We start from the raw sequence: 22,384 nt of genomic DNA, 5'->3' as shown, positions 1-22,384 counted from the left end.
CGCTGACTTGGTTGATGCATGTCATCGATCCCAATGGCGTGGATCGATGCTCATGATATCCATCACTGGATTGTCTGGTCCAGACTCGATTATTTACAGACCGCCGTCATATAGCTGGAATATTGCTGAGTGCGGCGTTTAACAACAAACCAAAAAACCAAATGGTATCGACTTGTCACATTGACCTCATACTAGTCTTATGAGCAGGGGCGGTCGGGTAGCCTAGTGGTTAAAGCGTTCGCTTGTCACGCCGAAGACCTGGGTTCGATTCCCGACATGGGTACAATGTGTGAATCCCATTTCTGGTGTCCCCCGCCGTGATATTGCTGGAATATTGCTAAAAGTGGCGTAAAACCATACTCACTCACTCACTCACTCACTCTTATGAGCAACCTCGTGTCCACGGGAGCGTAGTCATATCATCGTCATGACCTGCACGTGCATAACATGCGTACACTCCCTCTACCTGTAACAAACCAAATATGTTTGCCCATATTCTGTGTACCGCCTCTGTCTCAAACGTGTTTTGTGAGTTTGTTCAACTTATCCTGGATTGCCAGTAGGATGTTTTTCACAGTGTTAAACTTTGGCAAAATTGAAACCAAACCGTGACGTCACGTTTTGGCACTAAAGGGGCGTAGTCATCCATTAGCTGAAGCTGTCCTATAATAATTTTTTATACCTTTGGGTGATGTGAAATGAGGTTTAACGTCGCGTATGGCAAGCCGTTTTCACATTTATTACAGAATTACAGATATCTTCAATTGTTTTAAAGATATCGGTATTTTATTTTAAAGATGTCAATAATGTTTTCAAGATATCAAAAAATAATGAAAGATATCTTAAATTCATTTATGATATCCATAATACAATTACTGATATCTTAAAATGTTACGGTGATATCAACAAATTAGTTTGTGATATCTCTAAATGTATTTAAGATATCATTAAACAATTACCATCCTACAATACATAAATATATTAGAAATAGATTCTAGATATTTTCAGTTCATTTCAAGATATCTTTCTGTAATAAATGTGAAAACGGCTTGCCATAGTCGCGTGCAAGATTATTGGGTGCGTGTGATACGTGTGTGTCAGTTATATAGTGCCAGTTTACTGAGATACCATGCTGCAGTTTAACATGGATACCCCACTCAGACACAGTATACTGGCTGTTACCTATGTGTGAAACACAAGTGGACGCGTATATATGTAACGGAAAAGGTTATAGGTGTAATGTCATGGGCGGATACAGCTTTTTGAAAAGGGTGGGTGTGTGTGGGTGGGGGTGTAGGGGGTGTGGGGGTGGTGTGTGTGTGTGCACAATTAAGATCTATTTATTGTCTTTGGTGGTAATTTATACAGAAATAAAGATTTTTTTCGAAATAAAAAGGGGGGTGCCCCCTCTCTCTCTGTATCCGTCCATGAATGTCGAACACTATTTTACAGTCAGTAATAGTGTGTGAAGTAGCTGTAAAATCTTTATCGCTACTTGGCCACGTTAAAGGGAGATAAGTCTCCTTGGTCTGGGGTCTCGTTTCTGCCTTGTGTTTGACAATCACGAGTACCTCGTGAGATTCTTTGACAGTACCTATGTGTGATTATGTTTGTTTGTTTTGTTTGTTTGTTGTTAACACCGCACTCAGCAATGTACCAGCTATATGACGGCGGTCTGTGAATAATCCAGTCTGGAACAGACAATTCAGTGATTGACATCACGAGCATCGATCCACGTAATTGGGATACGATGACATGCATCAACCCAGTCAGCGAGCCTGACCACCCGATCCCGTTAGTCGCCTCTTACGACAAGCATAGCCACCTTTTACGGCAAACATGGGTTGCTGAAGACCTATTCTAACCCGGAATCTTCACTTCATCATTAATCGTTTGATTCAAATACACTAGAAATGTAACAAGCCGGCAAACAAGTAGCGTTCGAGGGCCTTTACTCAAACTTGCTGGGTATGCCAATTGGCCCAATGTGAGGTGATTTTTTCCTTCTGTTTACGGAGTCAACAATCTGAGACATGCGCCTCAAACAGAAATTTAGATACAAATTGTCTAAAGGTATTTCTATTTCCCAGACCGATCTCTTTTAAAAGCTTAGAAACATGGTAGATACAAGGTAAAGTAAATGTTTGAAATGTAAATACTATGATTAAATGCATATATGTATAGCGTATAGCCTCTGATCACTTCATAACCTTACGCGGCAGATCCTTCAAACATTGTATTCATACGCTGTTGTTCTTACTGAATGAAATTACATCTGAAACATCGATTTTGTAAGATTATTGTAAGAACGAAATAAATAGATTATTACTCTCTTGTGTTTCCGTATCGTATATATATCAAATATAATATATATAGAAAATACGTTTAAATGCACGCATTATACAATTTTTTTTGTTCCGTAATGATATAATATTTACGACATGGAGACCTCTCGGCTAACAATCTCTGCATAATACAGAACACCCTCGTTATCAACACAACTGATGTTCCCCCACTAAACTGACAACCTAAACAATGTCGAATCAAATTTTAAAATATTTACATAAACAATTTCATTTTAATTTCGACCTAATTAAGAAAAATACTCCACAAATAAGAATTAAAATAAAACCGTGGCCAAAGGAAGTGAGGCGAGGTGAATTTGGGTTTAACGTCGCGTCCAAGATTATTGCACTTATATAACGACGTGCATACGTGTGTGTGTGTGTGTGTGGCTGCTTGTACTAGTCCGGACTGATGCCGATTTGTAGTGCTGGCTCACTGAGATACCATGCTGCAGTTTAACATGAATACCCCACTCAGACACAGTATACTGACTCCGAGCCGACCAGTACTTGTTTTAGCCCCTTAATGCCGAGCGCCAGACAGGGTAACAACAAGTACCATCTTTTAACGTCTCTTTGTATGACGCGCCTGGGGTTCGAACCCCGGACCTTCCGCTCTCCGGGCGGACGCACTACCACAAGACCACGGAGGCGGTGTGGTCAAAGGAAGGAAAGACGGAACCTAGTTGGACACTCGTTTGTTGCGCCACCGTCTACTGATCCTGCAAGCGTGGTTTTGTTATATGGCCAATGGATTGTTCAACAGAACTGTAATGCTTGACATGTGTTGAAACGAATGTACTCAACATAACATCCAATGAAGCACTGAATGCAAGGAGTGTTTCCTTGCGTTTCATTTACACGTTTGTTTACGGAAATGGGCGATGCGTTAGAAATCTATCACCCTTTGGTGCTAAAACTTTATGTCACCGTTTGGTTTCGAAAGGTGCTATGAAATACCAAACTTAACCCCCCTGTTCATAAAATGGACTTGTCCGACATTTCCGACATCTGTTTCTACTCAGGTAGTCATTTTTATTTAAATATGAATAAATATTTTCAAAGCTTGTACATTATATTGACGTCCTTAAAGAGGCTGCGCATAATGTTGATATCTCATATATACACGACTCGTTGTCGTTGTATATCGTACAATAAAACACTGCGGGGAGAATAAACAACTCGGGGCTCCGCTCATCTTGGTTTATTGTCTCTGCAGTGTTTTATTGTACAATAAACAACTCCTACTCTTCGTAAATTTCTTAAATATACGTGGAATAAATTTCGGCGATTCGAATGGGACGTTTTTTTCAAATTTGAGACTGAAATTAAAGATACCTATCAAGATAAATATTCATACGCAGTGAAAGGTCCGAAAGATTTTCGGCTTCGAATCCCATTTAACAACAACCTTTGCATGCGATCAGACAACCCAGTGATTGACATCATGAGCATCGATCCACGCAATTGGCATACGATGACATACATCAACCAAGTCAGCGAGCCTGACCACCCGAGCCCGTTCGTCACCTCTTACGACATGCATTGTCACCTCTTATGGGAAGTAATGGCTTGCTGAAGACCTATTTTACCCGGATCTTCACGGGTCTATAACGACAAGCACTTCTATATAGAAACCCTGCATGCAGAAGCACTAATTTTCAGAATTGTATAAATTGAACCAAAAGGCAGAAGCGCGAAAGTACACTGAAACGAGAGCGGGTCAAAACGGCCTCATGTCATTATAACCTCAAAAGGTAAAGTCAAAACGGCCACAACCCATAGTCTTTGACATACCCATAGTCTTTGACATACCCACAGTCTTTGACATACCCACAGTCTTTGACATACAAACACTCATGACAGCCACACAGAAAATAAAGAAGACATTGTGTCACATTTATTGTATTATATACATTGTATAACAGTTCATAACACCATATACACTCAGATCTTAATTCAGCATGCACTAACTGGGCACTACACAAGTGATTGCACAGTTCAATATCACAGTTCCATACCACATATCATATCAAACCCTTGGTCCATGGTTTGAAGCCCGTATGTTAAGCAGCTCAGATGGTGTTATGTCGCCTCCCTTGTAAATCTCCAGGCCGCGAAGATTTCTTCTTTCTGATTTGTAGCAATCTTTTGGATAAAGAGATTTGAAAGCTCTCACTTGCACTGTCAGCTTTCCTGTCTCACCAGCATGGCATTTTTTGTTGTGGTCGCTTTGACTTTTTGTGTGGCCGGTTTCACTATGGGTTTGTGGCCATTTTGACTATTTTTGTGGCCGTTTTGACAATGGGTCTGTGGCCGTTTTGACTTTTGAGTTATGAGGCCGTTTTGACTACAACCCTACTGAAACACTTTGAAAACGCATGTTCGAATTTATGTAATATTTGGAGAAAAATCAAATTAAATTGTTCCTGGTATTTAGGCATAAGGAAATCAATCCCAACAATGTCGTCGTACGGGGTCGAATCTCATTGGGTGTGTTTGGAGACGGACTTGAGCACGGCAACAAATTTTGTCTCATGCTTGAAAACATGATGTGGCGTTTTCATTGTGTGTGAGTATATAGATCACACACTGACCGGGGGCTTCTTTTTGTCCACGTTGTTTTTGTGTGTTTAGCGCTTGTGATCCGAGCATGCGCAGTTGCGGTTTGGGTAATACGATCGGGAATTAGCATACCCGTGCTGGAACGTGGATTCATGCGTCAGGATAACGTTCCGGAATGTCGGCGGAACGCCGGAGCATTTTTGAGAGAAAAAGAACTCTTCCAATGAAGTGATTTACATTCAGTTTTCTTGCGACAAATAAAATAACATATTGTATGATTCCGAAAAAAAGCTGTGTAATTAGAACTGAAAAATAATTTTAAATGAAGAAAGTAATAATATATAAAGTGCATTCTGGTTGATTGTTTTGCTAACATTAGACATTGTAAATGTGATATCAACTTTGTCAGGAGACGAGCTGTATGAAACAGTCGTGTTCGTTATGACTGAAGTTTAAACTAAATCGAGTGTGTGGATAATCTTGTCAAATATTCGGAAAAGAATATTCGGTCAATGTTGTTACATATCCCGTTTCGTCACCTCACGGCTCAAAATTGTACATGCTTGATAGGTCACGACGTGTAACAATAAGGGTATTTGATAAGCTTATCCACAGATTAACAGAATGTTCTATTCAGTCAGCTCGTTCAACGCGAATTCACAGATTAAAAGTTTCTATTCTTTAAATATGTCGCTGAACTGTCGCCGTATGTAAAAATACATATAATGTTAGAGTACTTAATATGAGATAAATATTGGGCAAAATATCTGAATACATAAACAATAAAACCTTTTCAAATTATATTTTAATTCACAAAGGAATTTCTAATTATATACTCTTTACACAAATATTTAAAAATGAATAATTTCAACTTTTCATTAGATATACTTCCCATTATCAATTAAAAAGTAAGATATACCAATTACTACACCTTAAGAGATGGTAAATTATTGTTATTTCAGTGTGTGCATTATAACGTTAATCACAGGGGCTGTTTCAACATCCTGAGTGCTTTTCTGTCGCTATACACGTGAGTTGTATACAAGCGCTGGTGTGCCAGGTCCAGTCTTGACACAACCCCCACCCAACACATAGTGGTAATACTGCTCACTGGGTTCGACCCGATGTAGAATAGGTCTTCAGCAACCCATGCTTGCCGTGATAGGCGACTTTGCTTGTCGTAGGAGGCGACTAACGAGATCGGGTGGTCAGGCTCGCTGACTTGGTTGATGCATGGCATGATCCCAAAGGCGGGGATCGATGTTCATAATATTAATCACTGGATTGTCTGGTCCAGACTCGATTATTTACAGACCGCCGTCATATAGCTAGAATATTGCCGAGTGCGGCGTTAAACAACAAACCAACCAACAACCAACCCTTGGGGCGCGATATCTGACTGGCTAGTTCACACTGTTCCATTGTTTTTCAATTTTGCGAAGCGGACATAGCAACATTACGTCATAATACAAGATGGCTACGCGATAAATCGCAAAGAACAACGAAGAACGAAGTGTGGTTTATTCTACGATAAAACATTGTTCTATCATGGCGTCATTTCTGGAGATTCCAACAAGCGCTTGCAACTTGATGACGTCGTGTACTGGACGACGTCATTTGTTTTGGAGGGGAGTGTCTTGTGAGTTGTTCCCCTTAGATGTAGCTGGGTAACGCAGATAAACGCGATGGCCGAACGATTGCATTCAAGAGCGGGAGAGATATGACAATCGTCATTGGGAGAAAAGGTACAGGTAAACGACGTGAGGATTGTAGGAATATGGGGAAATACCCACCTGTGCATAAAATGGACATGTCCGACATTGCCGAGGTCGGATTCTATTGAGGGAGTCATCATTATTAAAATACTGGAAAATATTGTTAAAGCTATTGTTATTGTTATTTCTTCTATAGGCTGTACACCCGAGTGTCTTTTGATATGAAATATATCTGCAAAGCATTGTGGTCTGCAAAGCATTGTGATGCAATTTCATTGCAGCGATAGCTACAATGTAGATATCGCTTGCTCTCACCCAAGCGATATCTCCTTTGGTAGCTAGTTTTGGATGATAAAATGATATCTCATATCAGAAATAAACGCCTCGTGGTGGTTGTTTATCGTACAATATGCACCCCTCGTGGTTTATTCTCTCTACAGTGTTCTATTGTTTGCTAAAGAGCTCCCACACGTCGTTTATTCCTATTTAAAGTATTGTCGCATATGATGTCACCCATTGTTCATGACGTCACAGTGGTTTTATGTGATGTAGTTCAAACGACAGATTGGCTGAGCTAAAACCCAATCTGCAAACAGAGTAGTTGACGGAAATAGCCGAACTTGACATTGAGCTAAACCCAACTATTCTACGTTTTCTCGGAAACAAGTCAATGGCGAATATTTATAAAATAACCCACTCGCAACTACGGATTATCTGCCCTTCCTCAATGTCATTCCAAGTCAAAGTTCAGGGCTTATAAAATGTATTCACCCGAGGCACATCTTGTCCGGGTTGTATTGGAAGTCAAGGCTAAGAGATAACACAATCAATAAGCGAGTTATAAATACTTTCTAATTCCTTGTAGCTTAAATAATATTCTCCAGATCACTCCGCTATTAGCACTGTCATATATCAATCATTATTAATTCATAAGCCACAAAGATTTCTGTTCGGTGAAAAGTTTTGTGTGTATTATATTTATATCTAAATCTTGGTCGACAACGGTTCATCGTTATGTTCGTCTGAGACCAGCGTCACTGACTTCGGGTATTTCTCCCACATCAAGCTGAACTACTGTTCAAGACACTTTAAACCAAACTCATCCACTCAGTATGGCAACTCATAGTCCGGTCATGACGAATGGCGTCATAATATCCGTACGTTTCAAGCCAATTTAAGAAGCAATATGGCTGTTATGCTTTGAGTTCATTATTTGTCTAGCTGCTGCAGAAATTACGGCTTTGATAATCGACGTTTTTAGAGATTTAAGACCCGTAAGCCATTTTTAAACTGGATTCACTATTTTCACGCGTTCAAGTTCCCTTTTTAAACCTTCATCCCCGTCAGGGGAATTATTGGGACATACATTTGCAAATTGATTTTTCTTATTCATTCCTTCATATGTTTCTAGGTATGCCCCGAGTGCGAAATCGGCATCCCCCGGAAGCGCTCGTTAAATCTCCATCATCATCATCATCATCATCATCATCATCGTCGTCGTCGTCGTCGTCAAGTGACTGTCGCATTACACCACACAATCTGACGGCAGTCCGTGTTTGAATGCTGCTCAATGTCACATCGGATACATAATTTTTTATTAATCGTACAAAAAAGGCTTCCTAAATATGGAAAAATGGGACTTCATAATGTAGGACTAGATACGAACTATTAAATGTAGCGTTACGGGGATAATGGTGATTCAATATTACTACGCCGTGTGCACAACGCAGCCGGATATAGCTACAAGTGTCGTTATCTCACTAAACGCCAGAATCCACACAAACACGGTAACTTGACAGCTGCTTCTAATTATCATCGGAACAATATTGAAGGGTCTTGTTTTTGTAAGAACCAATCAAATTCATTCAAAAGCATAATTCATTCCAAAATTATATTTATATGTCCATTGTTTAAAAGGGGGAAATATTTAATATATATTTTCAACATTATTTTAATTATTTTGCCTTTCTTGATCATGAACAATTTTCATGTCACAGAAAATGCTATTTTATCTGGTGTCTGTTTAAATTCTGATAATACCGATATTAATTCGACATTATCTTTTTTTTAAATAAGAACAATAACATTAGTAACATCAAAAATATAGTTGTATTGGTACAAATTGGTTATATCTTATGGTGTTCCAAAGTGAGGTGGTTAACTTAATTTAAATAATTTCATGTTAGATTTTGTGTTACTTTACGTTACATTTCCGTTTTTCAAAAAAATTATAACATACGGACGCAAATATATAGATTCGATGGTATATATAACTTAAAGTAAGCTTTTCGGGAGAATACACATGTGGTTCAGTAGAGGGCCGCTTGTGACATAAGAAGCAGATATTGGTTGTTAGGAGGACAGCACACAGGGACAATTTATTCATCGGCACATTTCGGAATAATAAAGTAGTTTCGATTTTCTCAGCCTGGGTTTGATTATAAGCGTAGAAGATTTTCCCAAGTGGAGTTTAGAAAGGTATACTTTGTCTTTCAATATCCATCTAATGATATGACGTGTGATACCTTCAACAGACATTTGTGATTGTGCATATTTAGAGCTAATTAGTTTCCGTAGTGCGCCGGAGACTAATTTGTAGGATTTTATTATTCAAAATGGCGGAACACGCGTCGTCCCCAAATGAAAAGCCAGGTAATAATACGATTTTTACATATTCATATTTCAGTGTTAGCATAATATATGCCCTGTTCCTTCATTAACTATCGGCTTAATTGCGTTAATTAGAGTGTCAGTCGATTTTAGCTGACAATCAATTTCTTCTCGGTGGGTCAGGGAGGTATTTTTTGGCATTTGCAGGTGCCCGTCCGAATTTGCATTGAGTGTGAAATATTGTGAGGGTGTTTTTGTGTGTGCGTGGTGTTATGTGTATGCATGCAAATGCAGGTCAAACGAGAATAACACAAAATATTGCAGCACGTGTTTTCGATGCAAACGATGCACGTTGTTTTGTCAACACAGACGAAGCTAAAGGTGTGTGCATGTAGCCAGTGTTGATTTGACAGTTCTATTGTCAAGCGAGAGCCACACTGTCCCAAATAAAAAATAGGTTGACTGGGGTCTGAAAATGGGGGTCGATTGATAAAGGGAGCCGCGTTTTCTTTACAGTTTGACTGTTTGTCATTTCAGTACCACCTTTTGTTTCTGTGACCCGCCCGACTAGATCTGTTTGTAGCTATGGGGGTTGTTGAGTTGTAAACATTAACGCTGATAGCTTGTAAAGGTATGTTAGTGCGAACTTGACGGGTAGAACGAGTGGCCTAATCGCGACTGATGACCTCATGCGGGTCGGCCTAGTTACATTATAACAACTTTAAACTAGGAATGCAACCCACACCACTCTCTGTCCAGGTGGATGTATTTTGCTACAGAAATAGATAATGTTTTAGCGTATGTGTATATAATATCTTACATTGATGCCTGTATTTAGAAATGACATTTTGGGACAGTGATGGTGTCACTTGTATTTCTTTAAAAATAATGTCTTTGGTTATGTGATCCTGCAGTAGGATTTGAAAAATAGTTCAAGAAATGTTTATGGCTCTGGATAATACGTAGGCCTGTTGGTTAAGTCTGTCCGCTCGATGATATACAGATCATGTCATGCAAAGAAATATATACATCTCTGTGTCATGAAATTGTTTTATTTTCATTGATGGTATCTTTTGTTAAGCTTGACCGATATTCTTTGGTTTGTTGGTTAAGATAGGTCAAGTCAAGTTTCCTTTAAAATGATAAAAAAATATTCCGTTATTTCTGTGATAAAGATATGATCATACTGTTTTATGGCTCCGTTTATTTATCATGTACATAAAGATGGAGTTATTTTTGTCTTGAAGGATGTTTGATATAAATTTATTATAATATGGCTACAGTATCAAGAAAGAGCAAAAATATATTTGGCATAGTTCCATGTTTTAGATATCTCTATACTTTTATCTCTGCACAGACCTTGCATATGATCATAAAACTACATAATTTTATTATGGCTATTTGCAAATAAATGTGTGTTTAAATTGAATGAATAAATCATGTGATTATATATGCCGCTGGCAACCTGCACAGAACATATGCATGTTTTGCTTAAGAATCTCTTAAATTATGTACCGTTACTGAATATACACATCTTATAAAAGAAATTGAAATTGTTATTCACATGAATATCATAAATCAGTGTGCGAAGAGGGTTCCTTCCTCTAGAGCTTCATAGTGAAGATGTACGACATCACATGTTCCATTACCTAACATACCGTATTCGACATAATAAGCGCCCAGGGCGCTCTCAAGATTAGAAATGGGGGGCTCTTATTAGAATATTATTTTGGTGAAAAACAGCAGAGTTGAAAGATCATACATTTCGTGGTTTATGCTGACGGCCTGAAATATTTATATACGACAGATATATTTTTCCAGAATTTAATTTCCCATAATTAAGGGAGCTTATAACATACGTATTATACAGGAATAAATGTCCTGTGTACATTGATCAATCGGAAGGGGTGCTAATTGGGATTGTTCACCAGCCAATATTTTAGCAAATATCGACATGGGTGCTTATTAGAGCGGGGCCCTTATTACGTCGAATACGGTATTCACTGATTACTTCATTGTCTTGTGTGTATTGGCGTATAAATTAACATGGACTGACCTGTTGACAATGGGTGTGCAAAAAACCTTATATGAAAGTATTTGATTCTGTTTCAAACATTTGATATCAAAAGTGCAAAACACCTCATATGAAAGTATTTGATTCTGTTTTAAATATTTGATATCCAAATGAAAGTCCTATGTAGTTTGTAGGTATTTCAGACAACAATCTCCCCGTGAGGACTCCATAGCTGAATAATTCTGTCCGTGCCTCATGCTTGTCATGTGATTCATCTAAGCCGATCCAATGTGTCACCTGGTTTATTTTGTGTTATCATGTTATCATGCATTGTGTGGAGTGTTCATGCTCTCAACTACTGGGTTGTCCGGTTCAGATTTGACTATACAGGTTGATGTGATATGGATGTGATATAGTTGACTGCAGTCGTATTCCCCAGATTTGACTATACAGGTTGATGTGATATGGATGTGATATAGTTGACTGCAGTCGTATTCCCCAGATTTGACTATACAGGTTGATGTGATATGGATGTGATATAGTTGACTGCAGTCGTATCCCCCAGATTGGACTATACAGGTTGGTGTGATATGGATGTGATATAGTTGACTGCAGTCGTATCCCCCAGATTTGACTATACAGGTTGGTGTGATATGGATGTGATATAGTTGACTGCAGTCGTATCCCCCAGATTGGACTATACAAGTTGGTGTGATATGGATGTGATATAGTTGACTGCAGTCGTATTCCCCAGATTTGACTATACAGGTTGGTGTGATATGGATGTGACATAGTTGACTGCAGTCGTATCCCCCTTCCTTCTTTCCTTCCTTCCTTCAGCTCATCCGCAGAATCTTGATAACTGACGTGAGAGCCTGTTCAAGGCAAGGCGCTACATGCACACACACAAATATATGTGCACCCGCACACAAACAACACAAACACCACAAAGACACAAATACACGTGCGCACTCACTCACTCGCCTCGGAGTCAGTATACTGTGTCTGATAGGGGTATTCATGTCAAACTGCGGTAGGGTATCTTAGTGGGCTAGCACCATAAACTCAGACTGGACTAGTACAAGCAATCACATATGCACATGCATGCATGTTGCTATGTAATACAATAATCTTGAACGTGACGTTAAACCCCATTTCACCCGACCACTGCTGTTGCTCATTGGAAAGGGGGCGGTCAGGTAGCCTAGTGGATAAAGCGTTCGCTCCTCACGCCGAAGACCTGGGTACAATGTGTGAAGCCCATTTCTGGTCTCCCCCGCCATGATATTGCTGGAATATTGCTAAAAGCGGCGTAAAACAATACTCACTCACTCACTCACTCTCATTGTAAAGTGTGACATATAGTCATCCACAGGTGATGTGTGTCTCCATGGTGACATGTGTTCAGTGGCTGTACATGTACAAACTGTAGATGTAGCGTAACGAATTAAACTGTTTAAAACTACAGGACATCCTCTTTCTATACTCGTATGATCTTATTTATGAGCACATCCTCCCAAACCAGTTTTTCAAAAGTGATTCCCCGAGAAGCAATCTGTTCATTCTTCCTAGTCAGGAAAGGATTTTGTTGTCACCTTCCTGTTAACGTGAAATAATCAAATTCACGAACTAGGATTGACAGGGTTACCATTAATTCCACATATTTCATTTGCATATACACTATGGAGCTGATTTATCTGCATAACCCACACACTGCATGTAGCGCCTTGCCTTGAGCAGGCTCAGTGATTCTGGGCGTGGAGCAGTCTTGTGTCTGTGTAGGGGTGACCAAGCATGCAGTTTTGTGGGGCTTGTCTAACCCCAGCAACAGAGGAGAAGAAACATCTATACCTTTAAAGTTATTTAAAACCGATGTTGTTTTGCATGTCTTAAATTTTAGCCAAGGCGTAACGAAGAATGCGTTTAAGGTTTGGGATGGGTTTCGAATTTTTATTGACAGTCTTTATAGGAGAAAGCTACTTGGAAGATGGATAAAAAATGGGTTAGCATTAGATGTACCGTTGATTGTGTTAAGACAAGATATGTCTTATTCCCTTTGGATAATTTATCAGCAGAATAGGTTACAAATCTTATAGCATTATCTTGTGAGGATGCTGGTTGTATCTGATTATTGGACTTAATTGGTTACAATGTGTGACCTGGCTTATTGTGTGTGATCTCGTGGATCATTGTTTAGATGACTAAATTGGTTACAATGTGTGACCTGGCTTATTGTGTGTGATCTGGCTTATTGTGTGTGATCTGGCTTATTGTGTGTGATCTCGTGGATCATTTCTCTGTTGACTAAATTGGTTACAATATGTGACCTGGCTTATTGTGTGTGATCTCGTGGATCATTGCTCAGTTGACTAAATTGGTTACAATATGTGACCTGGCTTATTGTGTGTGATCTCGTGGATCATTGCTCTGTTGACTAAATTGGTTACAATGTGTGACCTGGCTTATTGTGTGTGATCTCGTGGATGATTGCTCTGTTGACTAATTGGTTACAATGTGTGACCTGGCCTATTGTGTGTGATCTCGTGGATGATTGCTCTGTTGACTAAATTGGTTACAATGTGTGACCTGGCTTATTGTGTGTGATCTCGTGGATCATTGCTCTGTTGACTAATTGGTTACAATGTGTGACCTGGCCTATTGTGTGTGATCTCGTGGATGATTGCTCTGTTGACTAAATTGGTTACAATGTGTGACCTGGCTTATTGTGTGTGATCTCGTGGATGATTGTTTAGCAGACTAAATTGGTTCAATGTGTGACCTGGCTTATTGTGTGTGATCTCGTGGATGATTGTTTAGCAGACTAAATTGGTTACAATGTGTGACCTGGCTTATTGTGTGTGATCTCGTGGATGATTGCTCAGTTGACTAAATTGGTTACAATGTGTGACCTGGCTTTTTGTGTGTGATCTCGTGGATGATTGTTTAGCAGACTAAATTGGTTACAATGTGTGACCTGGCTTATTGTGTGTGATCTCGTGGATGATTGCTCTGTTGACTAATTGGTTACAATGTGTGACCTGGCTTATTGTGTGTGATCTCGTGGATCATTGCTCTGTTGACTAAATTAGTTACAATGTGTGACCTGGCCTATTGTGTGTGATCTCGTGGATCATTGCTCTGTTGACTAAATTGATTACAATGTGTGACCTGGCTTATTGTGTGTGATCTCGTGGATCATTGCTCTGTTGACTAATTGGTTACAATGTGTGACCTGGCTTATTGTGTGTGATCTCGTGGATGATTGCTCTGTTGACTAAATTGGTTACAATGTGTGACCTGGCTTATTGTGTGTGATCTCGTGGATGATTGTTTAGCAGACTAAATTGGTTACAATGTGTGACCTGGCTTATTGTGTGTGATCTCGTGGATGATTGCTCTGTTGATTAATTGGTTACAATGTGTGACCTGGCCTATTGTGTGTGATCTCGTGGATCATTGCTCTGTTGGCTAAATTGGTTACATTGTGTGACCTGGCTTATTGTGTGTGATCTCGTGGATGATTGCTCAGTTGACTAAATTGGTTACAATGTGTGACCTGGCTTATCGTGTGTGATCTCATGGATGATTGCTGAATTAACTAAATTGGTTACAATGTGTGACAAGGCTTATTGTGTGTGATCTCGTGGATCATTGTTCAGTTGACTAAATTGGTTACAATGTGTGACCTGGCTTATTGTGTGTGATCTCGTGGATGATTGCTCAGTTGACTAAACTGGTTCAATGTGTGACCTGGCTTATTGTGTGTGATCTCATGGGTCACTGCTCTGTTGACTAAATTGGGTACAATGCATGACCTGGCTGGTTGTGTCACCATCTGTTGTGTGGATTATTGCTCATGCTGTCAGCCACTTTTGCGCCAGACTCTGTGTTGCCCAGTTGCCCTCGTGTGGCTTAAGCTCACTCCCACACTTATCCATGCTTACATCCCACATAGTGCACATCAAATATATAGTGCCTTGCTCTTACACTCTTGACCATTGACACTTTAAGACAAGGAACAGCTAACTCTATATAAGTAGCCCCTTGAATATCCTGGGTTAGAATTGGTCTTGAGCAACCAATGCTTGTCTCCCCCTGACAAGGTCTGGGTTTGAATTGGTCTTCAGAAACCAATGCTTGCCTTCCCTTGTGAAGATACGGGTTAGAATTGGTCTTCAGAAACCAATGCTTGTCTCTCCCTTTGAAGATCCCCATTATAGTGTGTCTTCAGCAACCAATGCTTGTCTCCCCCTGTGAAGGTATGGGTCAGAACTGGTCTTCAGCAACCAATGCTAGTCTTCCCTTGTGAAGGTATGGGTCAGAACTGGTCTTCAGCAACCAATGCTAGTCTGCCCCTGTGAAGGTATGGGTCAGAACTGGTCTTCAGCAACCAATGCTTGTCTGTCCCTGTGGAGATCAGGGTTAGAACTGGTCTTCAGCAACCAATGCTTGTCTGCCCCTGTGGAGATCAGGGTCAGAACTGGTCTTCAGCAACCAATGCTTGTCTGTCCCTGTGGAGATCAGGGTTAGAACTGGTCTTCAGCAACCAATGCTTGTCTGCCCCTGTGGAGATCAGGGTCAGAACTGGTCTTCAGCAACCAATGCTTGTCTTCCCCTTGTGAAGGTATGGGTTAGAATTGGTCTTCAGCAGCCAATGCTTGTCTCCCCCTGTGAAGATCAGGGTCAGAACTGGTCTTCAGCAACCAATGCTTGTCTTCCCTTGTGAAGATCAGGGTTAGAACTGGTCTTCAGCAACCAATGCTTGTCTCCCCCTGTGAAGATCAGGGTCAGAACTGGTCTTCAGCAACCAATGCCTGTCTGTCCCTGAGAAGATCCCCATTATATTGTGTCTTCAGAAACCAATGCTTGTCTTCCTTTGTGAAGATACGGGTTAGAATTGGTCTTCAGCAACTAAAACTTGTCTGCCCCTGTTAAGATCAGGGTCAGAACTGGTCTTCAGCAACCAATGCTTGTCTGTCCCTGTGAAGATCAGGGTTAGAATTGGTCTTCAGAAACCAATGCTTGTCTTCCCTTGTGAAGGTATGGGTCAGAACTGGTCTTCTGCAACAAATGCTTGTCTCCCCTTGTGAAGGTATGGGTCAGAACTGGTCTTCAGCAACCAATGCTTGTCTGCCCCTGTGAAGGTATGGGTCAGAACTGGTCTTCTGCAACAAATGCTTGTCTCCCCTTGTAAAGGTATGGGTCAGAACTGGTCTTCAGAAACCAATGCTAGTCTGCCCCTGTGAAGGTATGGGTCAGAACTGGTCTTCAGCAACCAATGCTTGTCTGCCCCTGTGAAGGTATGGGTCAAAACTGGTCTTCAGCAACCAATGCTTGTCTTCCTTTGTGAAAATACGGGTTAGAATTGGTCTTCAGCAACTAATACTTGTCTGCCCCTGTTAAGATCAGGGTCAGAACTGGTCTTCAGCAACCAATGCTTGTCTGTCCCTGTGAAGATCAGGGTTAGAACTGGTCTTCAGCAACCAATGCTTGTCTTCCCTGTGAAGGTATGGGTCAGAACTGGTCTTCAGCAACCAATGCTAGTCTGCCCCTGTGAAGGTATGGGTCAGAACTGGTCTTCAGCAACCAATGCTTGTCTGCCCCTGTGGAGATCAGGGTTAGAACTGGTCTTCAGCAACCAATGCTTGTCTTCCCTGTGAAGGTATGGGTCAGAACTGGTCTTCAGCAACCAATGCTTGTCTGCCCCTGTGGGGATCAGGGTTAGAACTGGCCTTCAGCAACCAATGCTTGTCTGCCCCTGTGAAGGTATGGGTCAGAACTGGTCTTCAGCAACCAATGCTTGTCTGCCCCTGTGGAGATCAGGGTTAGAACTGGTCTTCAGCAACCAATGCTTAAACTGAGAAAATCTCTCATTCCTCGGACCAGGCACACTGTATGTTTAAAAATAATGTCCTTAAAACAAGGAAATAAATTTGTCGCAATATTATTGGTAAAAATACTTTAGCTGGATGTATGCAAGTTTTTTTAACATGTTTAAGGGATGTTACACCATTAATATTAATGGTTGTTTTGGGGTGATTATGAAATGATATTGAGCAGGGGAATATGCACATGTATTATTGATTAATGTGACACTTGAATGACAATTGTATTATTTTGTAAAATATTGTTGTTGTGTGATAGTTGTTAACACGGAAATGTTGACCATCAAATAAACTAGGATTGAAATGTACCACATTCCATGTGATAAACAGTGTGTAACTTTAGCAGGGTTTATTTAGACCTGCTCAGCGGCCGATATGCCTCCCTAAGTCTGTCAGTATAAATTCCTAAATGAGAAATGATATTTTCCGAATTTGTATCACCATACATGGTATAACTAATGAATCGGTTTGGTTAGCGAGAACTTGTAACCGATTTTATGAGATTGAGGTAATCTAGGCATGTGATTAATCCTGTTTTGTTTATTTAAAGCAGTAATTGTTTATTGTTAAGCAAGTTTATCTCTGCAGGCGTTGAAATACGCAGCTACTCGCCGACTCGTCTCGCATCAAAACATGGTGTTGTTTACTCGTGGGCAGATACTACGGAGTACGCTGACCACTGTGTCGGATTAACGAGACTGATTAATGAGTGATTTTGGTAATTCATTGCAAATAAGGTGTGTCGGAGTCGGAGTGCGAGACTGTTGGATTAATGGTTCTAAATAGCACTGATTTAATCGATTCCCATCATTAGTGTTGGATAAAGACGAGTGTCGGATTAACGAGACTGATTGTACATGGTAACTAATCAGTCAGTTTGGTTGAGGCAACTTCGCTGTCGCTTATGTCGGGACCAATAAAGAGGAAGAAAAGGCGACTAACGGAATCGGGTGGTCAGGCTTGCTGACTTGGTTGATACATGTCATCGATCCGAATTGGGTGGATCGATGCTCATGATGTCAATCAATGGATTGTCTGGTCCAGACTTGATTATTTTACAGACCGCTGTCGTATAGCTGGAATATTGCTGAGTGTGGCATTAAACAACAAACAAAGAAAGAAAGAAAGAGGAAGAGGGTTTAGTGCTTCACTTTTCATTATTGCATTGAATGCAGTGTTAAAATACAGTGTCAGACACTTCTGACATTTCCGAGATTAATTAAATAAAGACTTTTACAAAATCATAATTTTGGACCAATAAATAAATTTTCCAAATTGGACTGTCAAGGGCACATGGTTTTGGATCCTTGATATATCCATGCACAGCAGACGAAACAAACATTTTTAGTCCACTAGTGAGTGAGTTGGGTTTAACACCGTGGGAGGAAAGCTCGAAGTGATGCAGGTCTTTGGCGTTTACCAGTTCTGTGAAACCCACGAGCACAGTTTGGTGCTGACAAACCTAGAAACACAATCAGGGCTTATATTGCTGGAATATCATAAAAGCAACATAAAAACAATACTCAGTCATACTCTGCTTAAAGTCATCAGGGAGATGATGTGTTGGACAATCTTGAACTGGTAACTCTTCGTACCAGAAGGGTTTCGTATGTAATTAACCGGTTTCGTTATATTCATAATATTCAGCAGAACACCTCCAGTGCAGGGTATATCTGTCCGAACAGAGTTCATCACTCATCAGTAGTTCCTGTCTGATGTTCAACGGGGGGCACAGGTGGCCCAGTCGTCTAAGGCGCCGCGATTTGCTGTGCAGAGTTGCGTCCCTTGGGCACGCCAGAAACCTATGATTGTGGGTCGAATCCCGGTTCGCCTCAATTATGTTTCTAGGTTTGTCAGCACCATACCCGTGCTCGTGGGTTTCACCGAAGTGGTAAACGTCTTAGACCTGCATCACTTCGAGCTTTCCTCCCACATTAAGCTGACACGCCGTGATATAACTGGAATAATGTTAAAAGCGGCGTTAAACCGAACTCACTCACTCACTGACGTTCAACGTTTTCAGTTTGAAGACAGTAATAAACAGTGTCTTAAGTGTAAAAAGAACTGCTAACAGCTTCAGTAGCAGAACCATTAGTGATGACATTTGATTGTGACGTCAGTGGTTTGCAAAGCATTGTGATGCAATTTCATTGCAGCGATATCTACAATGTAGATATTGCTTGATCGCCCCCAAGCATATCTCCTGTGGGAGGCAGTTTTGGATGATAATAACTGTTCAGTACTGGGTATGTTGGACAGCAACAAAATTGCAAGATTACTTGGACTTTTCACCCGTGAAGACCCGGGGTAGAATAGGTCTTCAGCAACCCATGCTTGCCGTAAAAGGCGACGATGCTTGTCGTAAGAGGTGACTAACGGGATCGGGTGATCAGGCTCGCTGACTTGGTTGATGCATGTCATCGTGTCCTAATTGCATGGATCGATGCTCATGATGTCAATCACTGGATTGTCTGGTCCAGACTTGATTATTTACAGACCGCCGTCATACAGCTGGAATATTGCTGAGTGCGGCTTTAAACCACAAACCAATAATAAAACTTGGACTTTTCTTGTCAACTTTCTGTCTTTCCTATTTATGGTAACCTTACTTTTTGTGACAGCTATAACACTGATACAAAACTAATGCAGTATGACCTGTGAAACAAGCACACTGAGTACTCTTCACTATGCCTAGTAGTAATAATCAATACATTATTTTTCCTGTGGTATTTGAATATATGTAATTCAGATATGTATGTAATTCATCTTTGTATATTTATTCAGAATAATGTAGATTAGTGCCATTTCTCTGTATGAATTATGAATGTGGTAAAAAGTGCCAGACATGGAGCGGGTATTAATATTAATGTTGGTTTTTTGCCTATTGAAAAGTCGTCTCTAGCACTGACTGTTCAATTTTGTTAACATGTGGGATCAATTGCGTGGTCCTAGGCCTTTGTCGTCTTGACGAGTTTCTCTGACCAGGTAAGCATTAACTACCTTAGACAGGTGTGTTTGTGATTGCTGATAGGCATGGTAATATTGCTGGTAAGGCAGGATTTGTGGAATATTAAGATACACATTCTCCTTCTGGTACTTAGAAAGGTATTGTTTTCTTTGTTGTTTTTCTTAGAAACTCTTTATACGTGTTTATTAAAACTTTGTTATGACTGTTATGACTTTATTTCTGACCCCCTCTGTAATGGACAGAGCATCTGCTTGGAGAGTGGAGGGACTCGGGCCCAATCTCCTGGCTGTTTTTGCCAGCAAGGAATGTTTTTTTCCAAAGGAAGCTCTTCTGAGACAGGTGGAAAAATCATAACATGAGGCGGGTGATTGTTGATCTTTGAGAAAAGAATGAAGATTGTTTTGACTGTAGACACATTTTACCTATTAACTAGGATTTTTAATTTTATTTTAAGTTGTCATTTAATGGTGAGTTTTCCTTGGATGATAAACATCTATGAGGGTTAAATAAGTTTGGATGATAAACATCTGTGAGGGATGATTAAATTTGGATGATAAACATCTGTGAGGGATGATTAAGTTTGGATGAGAAACATCTGTGAGGGTTGATTAAGTTTGGATGAAAAACATCTTTGAGGGTTGATTATGTTAGGATGATAAACATCTGTGAGGGTTGATTATGTTTGGATGATAAACATCTTTGAGGGTTGATTATGTTTGGATGATAAACATCTTTGAGGGTTGATTAAGTTTGGATGATAAGCATCTAACTGAATTGATTATGTTTGGATGAGAAACATCTTTGAGGGTTGATTAAGTTTGGATGATAAACATCTTTGAGGGTTGATTATGTTTGGATGATAAACATCTTTGAGGGTTGATTATGTTTGGATGATAAACATCTGTGAGGGTTGATTATGTTTGGATGATAAACATCTTTGAGGGTTGATTATGTTTGGATGATAAACATCTTTGAGAGTTGATTATGTTTGGATGAGAAACATATGTGAGGGTTGATTAAGTTTGGATGATAAACATCTGCAAGGGTTGTTTGTTTGGATGATAAACATCTTTGAGGGTTGATTATGTTTGGATGATAAACATCTTTGAGGGTTGATTAAGTTTGGATGATAAACATCTATGAGGGTTGATTATGTTTGGATGATAAACATCTTTGAGGGTTGATTATTTTTGGATGATAAACATCTATGAGGGTTGATTATGTTTGGATGATAAACATCTGTGAGGGTTGATTATGTTTGGATGATAAACATCTATGAGGGTTGATTAAGTTTGGATGATAAACATCTGTGAGGGTTGATTATGTTTGGATGATAAACATCTGTGAGGGTTGATTGAGTTTGGATGAGTAACATCTATGAGGGTTGATTATGTTTGGATGATAAACATCTGTGAGGGTTGATTAAGTTTGGATGATAAACATCTTTGAGGGTTGATTATGTTTGTATGATAAACATCTATGAGGGTTGATTATGTTTGGATGATAAACATCTTTGAGGTTTGATTATGTTTGGATGAAAAACATCTTTGAGGGTTGATTATGTTTGGATGATAAACATCTGTGAGGGTTGATTATGTTTGGATGATAAACATCTGTGAGGGTTGATTAGGTTTGGATGATAAACATCTGTGAGGGTTGATTAGGTTTGGATGATAAACATCTAGGATTGATTAGGTTTGGATGATAAACATCTTTGAGGGTTGATTATGTTTGGATGATAAACATCTGTGAGGGTTGATTATGTTTGGATGATAAACATCTGTGAGGGTTGATTAGGTTTGGATGATAAACATCTGTGAGGGTTGTTTGTTTGGATGATAAACATCTTTGAGGGTTGTTTGTTTGGATGATAAACATCTTTGAGGGTTGATTATGTTTGGATGATAAACATCTTTGAGGGTTGATTAAGTTTGGATGATAAACATCTATGAGGGTTGATTATGTTTGGATGATAAACATCTTTGAGGGTTGATTATGTTTGGATGATAAACATCTATGAGGGTTGATTATGTTTGGATGAGAAACATCTATGAGGGTTGATTATGTTTGGATGAAAAGCATCTATGAGGGTTGATTATGTTTGGATGATAAACATCTTTGAGGGTTGTTTGTTTGGATGATAAACATCTTTGAGGGTTGATTATGTTTGGATGATAAACATCTTTGAGGGTTGATTATGTTTGGATGATAAACATCTATGAGGGTTGATTATGTTTGGATGATAAACATCTTTGAGGGTTGATTATGTTTGGATGATAAAC

The 22,384-nt window shown here is 39.8% G+C and overlaps 1 protein-coding gene across 1 annotated transcript in view; it reads left to right on the top strand.

The window, feature by feature from the left end:
* Positions 1–9,156: 9,156 nt before the first annotated feature.
* LOC139458447 (POU domain, class 2, transcription factor 3L-like) overlaps positions 9,157–22,384 on the top strand; it is a 54,471-nt gene continuing 41,243 nt past the window's right edge. Inside the window, exon 1 of the mRNA XM_071239885.1 lies at positions 9,157–9,277. Within this exon, the coding sequence (XP_071095986.1) occupies positions 9,241–9,277 (37 nt within the window). The 5' untranslated portion in view covers positions 9,157–9,240. The remainder of the gene's footprint in view (positions 9,278–22,384) is intronic.

Source organism: Haliotis cracherodii, unplaced genomic scaffold (assembly GCF_022045235.1).
Source record: "Haliotis cracherodii isolate W230 unplaced genomic scaffold, xgHalCrac1.p SCAF_12, whole genome shotgun sequence".
Lineage (NCBI taxonomy): Eukaryota > Metazoa > Mollusca > Gastropoda > Lepetellida > Haliotidae > Haliotis > Haliotis cracherodii.
Note: the sequence above shows the minus strand (reverse complement) of the source record. Positions and strands in the feature narration are given on the sequence as shown.